Here is a 13,059-nt window from a genome sequence, read left to right as displayed (position 1 = left end):
AATATTACTGGAGCAATGGTTAATAGAAAAATAAAACCACCTCTGTCACAAAATAAGGTGAAACATGTTCATGTTAGACTTCTCCTAGCTCTTCATTAGTTGTTGGCCTTACTAGTTCATTGTCCTCAGTTTCTCAAAATACCAAGGAGATGTTTCTGAAGCTTGATTTGGGAATGATTATCTACACATTTTGAATGATCTCTTTTCAGGAACTATTAAGTAGCAAAAGACAGAACATCTGAACCAATCTCTTACATGATTTCTTCACCTATGCTAAATTGTATGCTTGGTTTCATACAAGGTTTGTACAAACTTAATGCAGTGATCCAAAGAAGAAATAAAAAAAACTCCACTGTTTACAGAGCTCAATTCCCTTTTTTGGTCCCTTATGTGCTAGAATTGGTCTGGCAAGCACATCTGGGCTCAAAAAAAGATCTTAGTTTAAAAAAATGTGGATGTCTTCTACTGTATAATTCTAGTAGCAAAATAAAATAAAACTATGAAAACTATTATTATGCAAAAAAAGAAAACATTTCCATAGAAAGATAGTGGAATACAAACATCCCCCTCGATTCTATTTGCATTGCTGGTTCTGGTTCTTGATAAGACTATATATGTCATGGAAAATATTTGCAGGAGATAATATTGTCTGTTCAGGAACTCTTTGGTAGCCTTGTTGTTAATCGGAGCAACTGGTATATGGTGGTTCTTTAGTAGAACTTCTTTTTTAGAGTCATCAGCCTTTTGGCAATTTGTTCAGCCCAGGAAGAAAACCATTATCCAACTTAGCCACCTCCCAACCTAATTCTGTTCTTGAGACCTCTTCTTTGTCTTTTGTTTCACATCTGATATAATTTTGTCTGATAGGACAACTGGTAATAGCAATGCTTTTTTCTCAAGACAGAAATATCTACAGAAGAAGAAGAATACCTTCACTTTTTGTTATATTAAGCTCTTTTTTTTTCATTTCCATCCAAAACTGAAATCATTCTGAAGAGCAAACAATCCAGCTCTGAGCTTCTCCTCATTTATCAGCTTTTTCTTTAACCCAGAGGAACCTCTTTGAGCCATCTGAAGCCATCAGACAATGGAGCAGTATAGCTCTGAACTCATGGTTTCAGAGAGCCAGGGAACGCACTGACCAGATCCAGCCAAACAGCACTGGCAAGAAGTTATTGATAAGGAACTACTATATATCTTCCTTTCCTTCCAACTCCCCCCTTTCTGTTTTTTTTTAAATCCAAAATATTTCTCTTATTCTCAGTGGCGTAGCGTGGGGGGTGCAGGGGGGGCGGGCCGCACCGGGCGCAACATCTGGGGGGGGCGCGCTCGCACTGAGCTGCTCAGGGAGCCCCAAGGGCTGCACAGAGTCGGCTTGGCTCCGCTCTCGAGCTGCTCTTTCTTGCAAAGCGAAACGAGTCCGGCAGGTGAGATGGGCGGCCACATAAACTGAATAAAATAAATAGAAGCGCCCAACTCTCCGCCCAGGCTCAGGCCAACCGCAAGCGCCCCGCAGGCGCCCCGGCAGGCTTGGCCGAGCAAAGACGGACCCGCCGGCCGGCTGGCCTAGCTTCGTGCGCATGCGTGGCTTTATTTAGCGGGGCTCACGTGTGAGCTTGAATGCAGCGGCTCTTGCAGGTGGGAGCCCCGCCCAGCCGCCCTCGAGAGGGACCCGGAAGCATCCCGCATGCGCACGACTCTTCTTGGAAAGTCTACGCCGCTGCGGGGCGCGTCTTTTCGGCGGTGCCATGACGTCACCGGGTTAGGGGGCGCAAATTGCCCCGGGTGCTGACAACCCACGCTACGCCACTGCTTATTCTCCCTTCCTACACGAAGCAGCATCTATCCAAAGGTACTATCCCTTAGCATATATTTCTGTGTAAGAATGCATAAATGAATACTGCATCTCATAAATCCAAAATTTTGGCTTTCTTTGCTGTTTCCAGAATCTTTACGATTCTTTTCCTGCTTTCCACTTTCATAACAGTACACAGGAAATGCTTTCTTCAAACTTTTCAGTTTTCCCATCATTCTTTAATATATTGAATTCAGTAGGTTACAGTTTCAACTTCCCTCTTTCTTCCATTGAAAATAACACTCTTCTGTCGGAATGCTTTGCTATTTTATCAATGAATAGATTATTTCTGTTCTTATTTGATTTTTTTTTTACTTCATCATCCCAAATATTAGTAGATAAATTGTTTGGTTATAGCTATAGTTTCATTTCTGTATTTAGAGAATTCCTCAACCTGTTTAATAATCTATATTATTCCAATAGAATTGGCTTTATAAAGGCCTAGTTTATAAGAAATTCCTCATTGCTGCAGAAGTTAGGGATGGCATATAGATCAAACCTAATCAAGTTATGTTCTTTGATGAGCAGCAAAAGGACTACTTAGTAACCAGAAACTTATTCAAAGCAACAAACACAATATAATTATTTAGCAATGGACATCTTCTTTACCCACACAGATTACCAAAAGGTGAAATATAACATAGTAATTTATTATTTGATATTCACTTGTAGGATTACTAGGCAAAATGCCCAGAACATGTTCTTTACCCACTGTGAATATTTATGTATTCAATGGAGATGGAGCATCAAAGATCATCAGAAACAGATGATTTCACTCATAACATTTGATACCCAATAAAAACCATTGTTGCTTCCTAAACTAGGTTCAACTAAATACACTAGACTCTTGGTGTAACATTGGAAAGAAATTCATGTGTTTTATTGCTTTTTAATATATAATATTAGATCAAGTGAAATATTTTATGGAGAGATTAGTCATTAATGTCACTAATAAATCTGATATGATCGAGTCTATTTATATTATCAAAATTATACATTTTTATGGAATGTAAATGGGATAGTGCATTTCCATAAAAACAAAGGAAGTAAATAATTACACAACCACTTACCTAAAGAGGGTTTGTACATTTACAATCGTCTTAGCATCTGCCATGTATTCTTCTTCAGCACTCATAGTGCTTTCCTTGTCCACCACAACCATATTGGCAGCAAATGTCACACCACATTTTAGCAAATCATCTAGACTTTTTTTAACAGAAGAAAAAGTTACATGAAGTCAAATATATATAGGTGATAATAAATTAACCCTATATTCTGACAAAGGCTTAGTGTTTTATAAAATAAAGTAATCATGACTAAACTGTAATCATAAAGTTATTCTTAGTAGCTGCTTGGATAGATTTTATCTTCTCCACAGTATCTTACAATTGACAGGATTAATCCCATATTACCTTAGAGGGTATTTTAAAAAAATAATTTGGAGGAACAAGTAAATAGAGATAAATAAACAAACGTATACCATGTTTTCAAAATGCATAACCTGGTCCCCAAAATCATGTGAAAAGATGAGCAGATATCTACATGTGGTTCCATTTTGTTTGTAATGAACAAAGCAGGAGCAGTCTGAGTATGCATGTTTGTTCTTCTCAGAAAGATATGAGTAACTGATTAATTTAATCTACAACAGTTTGTTTATAGTTAAAAGTTAAGTTTTATACATTTCTAATGAAAAGTAAACTATTAATGTAATTTAGTTCCAGATAAATGCAGCCTTAAGTTCCCTTTAGATCAGGGGTGTCAAACTCGCAATGTCATGTGACATGTCGTGATGTATCATGACTTTTTTTTCCCATTGCCAGCAATGGGGTGGGTGTGGTTTTGGCATGACACATCCGGCCCGTGGGCCGGCAGTTTGACACTTTTGCTTTAGATGAAGCACTGAAATTTAGTTCAATATTATTTACAAGTTTTTATTAAATGTGACTGTTAGTTAATGATAGAGAGCGTCATAAACTACGTAACCATAGGTAAGTGAGGAAAAAAGTCCTGGCATGGTATAATTAAAGCCTCTTGAGTCCCCTAGACATATTTGATAGAGAAAGCACATTCCTACCATCATAGGCCTTCTATTCTCTAATCACTACAGCCAGTTAATATCTTTTACTGTTTCATTCTCCACAAATTTCTTACTTAGATGAAATTATATTTATCTATTACAGGGAGTCCTAGACGTATGACTATTCATTTAACTACCATTCAAAGTCATGATGCCACTGAAAAAAAGGGACTTACAGCCAGTCGTTGCACTTACAACCTTTGCAGTGACCCTATGGTCACATGATGAAATTTTAGTTACTTGACAATCAGCATGTATTTATGACAGCTGAAGCATCCCAGGACCATAAGATCACCATTTATGATGTTCCCAGGGGGCTTCTGTCAAGCAAAGTCAATGGGAAGCTGGATTTGCTTAACAGTTATAGCAAAACAGGTTGCAAAAACTTTTAATACCTGCATTGCTTAGCGATGGTCCCAATTGTGGGCATGAGTTGAGGACTACCTGTATTTACACAAACACTCTCTCTACAATTAACTCACCTCCTGTTTTTCAAACTGAGGGAGGAACTATAGCACTGTATAGTGATATCTCTTTTAGAATAGTAAAGCAGGGGTCCATGACCCCTGGGCCAAAGACCGATACTGGTCCATGGTCTGTTTGGCTGCACAGCTGGAAGTGAGAGGCAGGAGAACAAGCGAAGCTTCATCTGTATTTTCAGCCACTCCCCAGTGCTAGCAACAACTCCTCAGTTCCACCTCCGATCATCAAGCATCAGATTCTCCTTAGAGTGCAAACCCTGACTGTAATCTGCACCTGCGAGGGATTCTAGGTTGCACACTCCCCCCTCCTCCATCCCCAGTTCATGGGAAAATGGTCTTCCACGAAACCAGGCCCTAGTGCCAAAAAGGTTGGGGACTGGGTGGTAAAGAAAAGAATAATATGGAACACTAACTGCAGTTGAAAATGCCGTGGTAACAAGACAAGAAGCATTATGACGGTGAAGGATTGGATAAGCATTTTTTTTAAGTGACAATATATTTGGAACTATATCTGCCTCTTATTGCTTGTCTTGTTTTGTTCATTATCAACATAATTGTTTCAGACATTTTTCCATGTATTCTATTCTTTGAGTACCCAGTTTTGTTTTTGCTTTATCTAAAATGTATAAAATAAAGTATGAGTTGCAATGAATAGGTTAAGAGGCATTTTTCTTATACTACTGATCTTTGAGGGGGTAGTAAAGTGAAGTGAGCTCTCTGCTGAGTGTAAAATGAACCAATTAAAACTCTGGCTTGTTGCCATGCAATATATGAAACAGCCTGTGGGTACAAATATATTCTCTAATAAAACTAGCAAAGTATTAGAACATAGGGATGCGGTGGCTCAGTGGGTTAAGATACTGAGCTTTTCGATCAGAAGGTCGGCAGTTTGGCGGGTCGAATCCCAAGTGCCGCATAACAGAGTGAGCGCCTGTTACTCGTCCCAGCTTCTGCCTACCTAGCAGTTCGAAAGCATGTAAAAATGCAAGTAGAAAAATAGGGACCACTATGGTGGGAAGGTAACAGCGTTCCGTGCGCCTTTGGTGTCTAGTCATGCCGGCCACATGACCACGGAGACGTCCTTGGACAAACGCTGGCTCTTCAGCTTTGAAACGGAGATAAGCACCGACCCCTAGAGTCAGAATCAACTAGCACGCATGTGCGGGGGAACCTTTACCTTTACTATTAGAACATCCCTACATAGTATCTTTCCCATCTTTGGGAAAAATCAAAAAGTTGCATATATATATATATATATATATATATATATATATATATATATATATATATATATATATATATATGCAAATTATTCAAATTGCTAATAAAGAATTTTGGGAGGCTGAGATGGCCATTTCGAACTCTTTATGTTCTCATCAGTCAGTCATACCCTTTATCTGAGATTCGAACCTGGGCTGATTGTATATTAGGCAGTTGTTTTAACTTGCTGAGCCACAGGTTCTTTCTCTCTTTTTATTAGCTAGAAGGCAAGGCAAATATATGTTAAGTATTTGTCAAGGCTTTTTTGAAAGCACCTTGCTAATTAATTAATTGCAATATATTAAAGGATTTTTTTCCTTCAAGTTCATAAAAATGAAATGAGTATCTCAAAGTGAAACATCCTGTTTGTTTTACAATAAACTCTACATTATCTTAAAATAGCAGCTGCTGATTTAGCTAAGATTTAAACTTTTTTTAAAGAGTTTTTTAAAAAAATAATAATATGGAACACTAACTACAGTTAAATGCAAGCTAATTTGAGGGCTAATCCCCATGGAGCTCCATTTCCATCTGTCCTGTTTGCCATCATTCACTCCCTAGAGACTAAAATGGAAGATCTGAAACTTGAGCTGGCCACGAACAAGGAGTGTATATCGGAGGTGAGAGCTGCATGCAACGAAATTTCATTTTGAAGTATGCCGACTGGTGTGCATTTAAAGTGACAATAAAGTTGTTGTTATTATTGTTGTTATTATTATTATTAAGTGCCATGGTAGCAAGACAAGAAACATTATGAAGTGAAGGATTGGATAAGCATTTCTTTTAAGTGACAATGTATTTGGAAGTATATCTGCTTCCCATTGCTTCTCTTGCTTTGTTCATTACCAGCATAATTGTTTCAGACATTTTAAAAAACTTATAAGGTAGGATTGGAGGCTCTAACTGCTTGCAGCAACTGCAGTTCCAGTTTGGATAGTCCAGAGTGAAGGTGAGGAGATCCTAATGCACAAGGCAGCCTTTGGAGAACAACCAATATGCATTTTAGCATATAGGATTTCTCAATTAATTAATAAGTTTTCATAAGGACTTGAAGATGAGAATTCCTTACTATACATCCAAACAACAGATCACCAGGTTCTAGAAATAATTCAGAAGTGGATTCATTTTGGAAATTAAAGCTTCTTTAGAAAGATGGTTTTCCAGTCCTTGAGGTGCTTTTCCAAAAGGCAACTTAAAAGGAAAGGGGGAAAAAAAACAAAGAAAAGTCCACCTGCCTTTTGGAAGACCAGCTTCCGGACAACCATGACTTGGATGACTGAGAATCTCCATAGACATGGTTCTTCAGTGTCTATCTAACTCAATCAGCTATGAAGAGCTCATGTAATCTCAGCAGATCCACTGTGTGTACTGTGTACATATACTGTCAAATATAGTTACTACCGGTATATATAAATTGAATGAATAAATGAATGAAGACTGGATTGTATATCAATTACTATTCAACTGTAGATTACCATGTATGAAACTAGAAGTCTCTTTTTAAACAGGAAAACTTAATGATATAAAAGTTTTGGTATGTTGAAGAACAAGTAAGCATGCAACAACACAACTTCAAAACACTAGCACTACATAAAAGCATGCAACTACATGGTACTGCACACTACAATACACTACAATATTTAGTGCACCAAGAATCATTTTACCTACTTGTCAATAGAGCCCACCATGTAGTAAACCATTGGAAACCAACAGATTGCATCCAGAAAATGCATATCTGGCCTAAATAGCAGATGGGTCACAAAGTGAAAGATAGTATCACAAAAAATTGTGTGGGTACTGGAAATTATTTAGTAGTAATAATGTTAAGTACAATTTAACTGGAAAGTGGAAAAATCCCCAATATACATATGTTTGCCTTTTCTGTTTCTTCATTACTTTGAAAAATGTTACAGTATGTAAAATCCTGCTTGATTTTCATACACATTTCTTCTGATAGATACATTTTTAGAGACATTCTTAACTGTTGAGTATCTGTGTTAGAGAAATTATTAAATTAATTGCCAGATATATGAAGGAATTTTTCACAGACAAAAAAAGTCAAGGACCATCTGTAATTACTTTGTTTGTTGTAAGAGGCCGAGAGCCATTGAGAGTTGGCTATCAATTTGGAACAATGTAAACATGCAAATTAAAAACTACATTTGGGCTTGCATAGCTGTTTGAAAAGTACAAATTTGGTTATGGCAAAGAAGGGAGTGTCCATTGTGCTTAATAGCTATTATGCACATTGTCAGTACTGGATTTTTCATTATCTCCCCAATTTAGTATGGGGAGGTATTAGAGATATTTTTTCTCTTTTAAAAAATGTGTTAAACCTATTTTAGAGATTATGAAACAATTTACAAGTATTTCCTGTCTCAAAATAAATCATAATATGGTGAGTGCAAAAAGACCTGAATGCAATGGTATCAATTCAATGGAATTTAAGCAGTAATGAAGCACTCAAATAGATATTTTTTACACTTATGGGGATGACTAAAGAACTTACATGTAAACTGTATTTATTAAATACATAATAATGCTCCCTAAAGTATTTGTTTCGCTGGATGCTGGATCTCATAATAACTGGTGGTAGAAATGTTGATAAATTCCCTCCAAAAAGGAAAAAAAAGAAAACACAGCTAGAAGCCATAAGGAACTTTGATGAAAAGTAATTAAAACTTTAATAGAGATAGATAGAGATAGCATGTCTTAAAAATCGTGCAGGGCATTTAATATATGAACTTTAAAAATTCAATTCAAACACTAGAGGGCCCTATACATCTACAATAAAAATATCACTCCATAATGAGCTTTGCAGTTCAACTTGGATATAATAATAAAGAGAAAGAGAGAGAAAGAGAGAGAGAGAGGGAGAGAGAGAGAGAGAGAGAGAGAGAGAGAGAGAGAGAGAGAGAGAGAGAGAGAGAGAGAGAGAGAGAGAGAGAGAGAGAGAGATCTCCTATGCACGAGAGATCCGGAATATTTACAAGAGTTGATAGATGGTTGTATAGAGGTAGTCCCTGACTTATGACAGTTTGCTTAACAACAGTTTGAATTGATGGCGTCTGAAAGTCAGTCAGAATTTATATTTGAATTTACAATCATGGGCTTGCAGTTCGTGTGCTTGACACTGGCTCACCATTTCCGATTGGTTGCGGCATTCAGTGGTCACATAATCGCAATTTGTTATGATTTTTGCTGGTTTCCGGCAAAACTTACCATTGGTAAAGCTAGATTCGCACTAACAACTGCATGACTTGGCTTATAACCATGGTAAAAAATATTGTAAAATCAGGTCTGATCATGTGACGATGAATCAATTTACATGATGGAAATTCCTCTCTCAACTTTGGTCATATGTCAAGAACTATCTGTAGTTGAATGTTCTGCATTATATGACATAAAGTAGGACTGAGCAACGTTCAGGCTCACACCAGGTTTTGTGCATGTCAAGGGCTACATTTCAAAAGTATTGATCCATTATTTGACATTTCAGGAATGTTAAAGTATGTGGTAAGTGTATCACAAGAACTGAAAACATGGCAACAGCTACTCTAGGAACTTCAAAAGAGACAGTGATAGGCTGTACTTTTTGAAGTACTCTGGAATAAGAAATAAAAACTTAATCTTTTGCTGTAGTTTCTCTGAATGCTTACATTGCCAGAGGTTTTTGCTAGAAAAAGAATAATCCAATCTATGCAAAAAATAAATGTGAAGCAACTGGGCACATTTAAAGTGTTCAGATAACTTTCACTAGAGACATATTGTTAATATATTTTATTAGACCAAAATAAAAAAGCAAATTAAAAACCTGACATGACTGTCTGCCAAGAATGGATAAGTAGCAGATTTTTTTTATTGTGATTGGAATATTTTAAAGATCCAGCAATTCAGGCAAAGTTTTACAGATTTTCTTTATGATTTCATGCTACAGTGATGCCAAAATTAAATTTCTTTAAGAAAATGGAATCAAGATTTTTTGCTGTTTACAATGGAAAATTACCCTCAATAGTACTTATTTCCAATGGCAATAGTCAAGTACTTAATGCCCATAGCCTGAAAAGTTACTTAAATAATTGAGGCAAAACCCCTTCAACTCCAAGTAAAATAGTAGTAGTAATAGGGGGAGGAAGACGAGGAGGACTGTGATAGTACTAATATAATAATAATGAAAAATGTGTTTAACTTTCTATGTGTAGGAGAAGAGGAGGTGGAACTGGAGGGCAGAGTAAAACATGCCATCCGTTTAGCCTCTCAGAGTCTTAAGTCTTGCCTCCCCTCTCTTGAATTCCATTGACTTTTATATACCACTAATTTAGTGCTGACCCTTAGCTGACCAGATTCTTGTGTATAGGCTTCAATAAATCGTTTATGTTGCAACCTACACAAATGGTCCTGATTCTTTGTGCCTGATACAATGGCATCAAAAGTCATTTGTTTGTAGCAAAGTTATATCTTGGTATTTCAAACTCTATCTTTGATGCATAAAATAAATCTGATATTTCTCCTATAAGTGACTATCTCCAAGTATTGGTGATACAATCCGTCTGAATTAAAACACATTTAGTAAATTTGATATCAACAATATGAAGTACATAGAAAGTTCCAAATCTGAATGTGTATTTCTGGGATAAAAGGACAAAAATTCTACTTACGGATTATCTAGCAGCAACACAATTGGATTGAGTTCTTTCTTTGGTCTATAATAAGCCCTGAGAGGTACAATAAAATTGTAGAGTCCATTTCCTGCAGTCTCTGCAGCGACTATAATTATTTTGTTTCTGAATCCATAAGCTTTGGCATCTTCATAGTAGTTATGCTGGCACCCCTAAAAATCAATTAATTAAAATAGATCCCAAAAAAAATCACAGGAAAAAAATACAATACCTATCATCTGTTAGTTGTAATTTTTTCTCAGAAAATGTTTGCCTCAAAGTATAGCTACAGTATATTAAAAGTACTTGTACCACATTATGTCCAGCTTTTAATCATTTAAGATATATTTAAATTTTCACTAGCTCCATTTTTAAGGAAAGCCTCACATTTTAAACATTGATGTGTACTGTATATTTGACTTGCATTTTGAATTTAAGATATTTACAGTCACTGAAGATATTTGAGTATATATAACACATTTATTGACATTAATTCCATACTATTTTGGCAACAGTTTCATTATAATCAGCCTCTCCTGAAAAACATGGAAGATTTGGTTTTATATCTGCATGCTGAGATTGGAAAAGGATAGTAACTTTATATAATCTGGCATACATGTAATCCTTGATTTACAATCATAACTGGGACTGTTGTTGAGCTATGTGGTCTAAAGCAGAGGTCCCCAACCTTTTGGGCACCAGGGGCCTCTGGGGGAGACACACTAAGAGGCCCCTGATATGTTTTTTAGCCGGTTATTTTAAAGGGTTAGGGAGGGGGAGGAATAGTGGGGAGGGGAGGGAACTATTAACCGGCACTCAGTCTGGGCCTGTTATGGGCTCTGGTGGGGTGGGGTTGGGGGTGGAGGCTGCTAGCTCTGCGTGTGCTGGGGTGGGGTGTCAAATCCCCACGACGATAGGGAATGGCAGCAGGTGGTTGCACGGAGGGCCACATCAATATCTGGGATTGCGCCCTCGCTATCTTCGAGCGGTGGCGTGCTCCGACCCTCCGGTTAGCACCCTTTTGCCTGGGGATGAGGGTGATCAGGTCCCTGAGCTTAGGCTGGTGTATTTTAATGCCAGATCTGTTGTTAATAAGACTCCCTTCATTCATGATTTGATCGAGGAGGAATGCGCAGATCTGGCATGCATTACTGAAACCTGGTTGGGCTCGGAGGGAGGGGTCCCTCTGACTGAGCTATGCCCCCCAGGTTTCTGTGTGCTACACCAGCCACGGGCTCAGGGTAGGGGCGGTGGGGTGGCAGTGGTTATTCGGGAGACTTTATGTCCGCGGGAGACCACCATTGTCCAGATAGGCGGGAGTGAGTCCCTCCTCCTGAGATTTGGCCCTTGGGTCCAGATGGGCTTGTTGCTCACATACCTGGCACCCAGCTGTGTGGCAACAGCCCTGCCTGGGCTGCTCGACACCCTCTCAGGGTTGGCGGTGGAGTTCCCCAGACTTATAGTGCTGGCTTACTTCAACCTGCCTTCCCTGGGAGGGTTGTCAGAGTTTCCCCCTGTCATGGTCCGATCATTATCTCCTGCGGCTGGTCTTCCGTTATGCCACCCCCCGCCGCTGGGCTGTGGAACTGACCAGGTGGTTCTGCCCCAGGCACCTAATGGACCCAGAACGGTTCCAGATGGCGCTTGGGTCTATACCCATCGCCCTCATTCACAGCCCGGCCGATGCCTCAGTGGATGCCTGGGAAAGGGCGGCCACCAAGGCACTCGACCGTGTTGTACCCTTGCAACCCCTGACCCGACGCAGATCCTGTTGGGCTCCATGGTTTTCTGTGGAGCTCCGGGAGATGAAGCATCAGAGACGGTGTCTGGAGAGTGGTTGGAGGTCCAGCTGATCCGAATCTGACCGATTGCAGTTAAGAACCTTCATAAAGTCTTATCTTGTGGCGATGAGGACGGCGAAGGCTAATTATTTCGCTGCCCTCATCGCGTCCGCAGATAATCGCCTGGCCGCCCTGTTTAGGGTGACTTGCTCCCTTCTTAACCAGGAGGTGAGGGAGGATCCCTTTCAGGGTCGGGCTGAGGAGTTTAGTACGCTGATGATACCCAACTTTTTTTCTCCACCCCGAGCCAACCCAGTGATGCCTTCGCCGTGATGTCCCGCTGCCTGGAGGCGGTCCGGGTCTGGATGGGGAGAAACAGGCTTTGTCTCAATTCTGCCAAGACTGAGTGGCTGTGCATACTGGCATCTCGGGTTAACCAGACTATTCCATCTTTAACGATGGGGGGTGAGGTGTTACCCCCCGTTGATAGGGGTCACAACTTGGGTGTCCTCCTGGATTCACAGCTCAGTTTTGAAGATCACATAGGAGCCATGACCAGTGGGGCTTTTGCCCAGGTTCGCCTGGTGCGCCAGTTGCAACCCTATCTGGACCGAGATGTCCTACGTATAGTCACTCATGCACTTGAGACCTCCCGTTTAGACTACTGCAATGGGGCTGCCCTTGAGGACCACTCGGAGGCTTCAGCTGGTGTAAAATGCAGCCGCGTGAGTTGTGATGGGGGTTTCCCGTTACTCCCATGTAACACCTCTTCTCCGTGAGCTGCATTGGCTTCCGGTTGCCCTCCGGGTGAGATTCAAGGTGCTGGTGATGACCTATAAAGCCCTAAATGGCTTGGGTCCGGGATATCTGAGGGAACACCTGCTGCCGGCATCAAGTTCCGTTCGTCCTGTGCACTCCCACAGGGAGGGCCTTCTCAGGGTGCCGC

General features: G+C 39.7%; 1 protein-coding gene across 3 annotated transcripts in view; it reads right to left on the bottom strand.

Annotated features, from left to right (window-relative positions):
• Window positions 1-13,059, bottom strand: part of KCNT2 (potassium sodium-activated channel subfamily T member 2) — a 251,327-nt gene that overhangs the window by 35,474 nt on the left and 202,794 nt on the right. For 2 of the 3 annotated variants that reach the window (XM_081322304.1, XM_081322305.1), the window contains 2 exons: window positions 10,333-10,505; window positions 2,926-3,060 (listed from right to left, as the gene is read on the bottom strand). In XM_081322304.1, the coding sequence (XP_081178430.1) occupies window positions 2,926-3,060; window positions 10,333-10,505 (308 nt within the window). Of the gene's footprint in view, window positions 1-2,925; window positions 3,061-7,342; window positions 7,415-10,332; window positions 10,506-13,059 lie in introns of all 3 variants that reach the window. The other variant, XM_081322303.1, reaches the window with a different exon arrangement.

This window comes from Vipera berus (assembly GCF_964194415.1).
Source record: "Vipera berus genome assembly, chromosome: 3".
Classification (NCBI taxonomy): domain Eukaryota; kingdom Metazoa; phylum Chordata; class Lepidosauria; order Squamata; family Viperidae; genus Vipera; species Vipera berus.
This window is presented reverse-complemented; position numbering and strand designations above follow the sequence as displayed.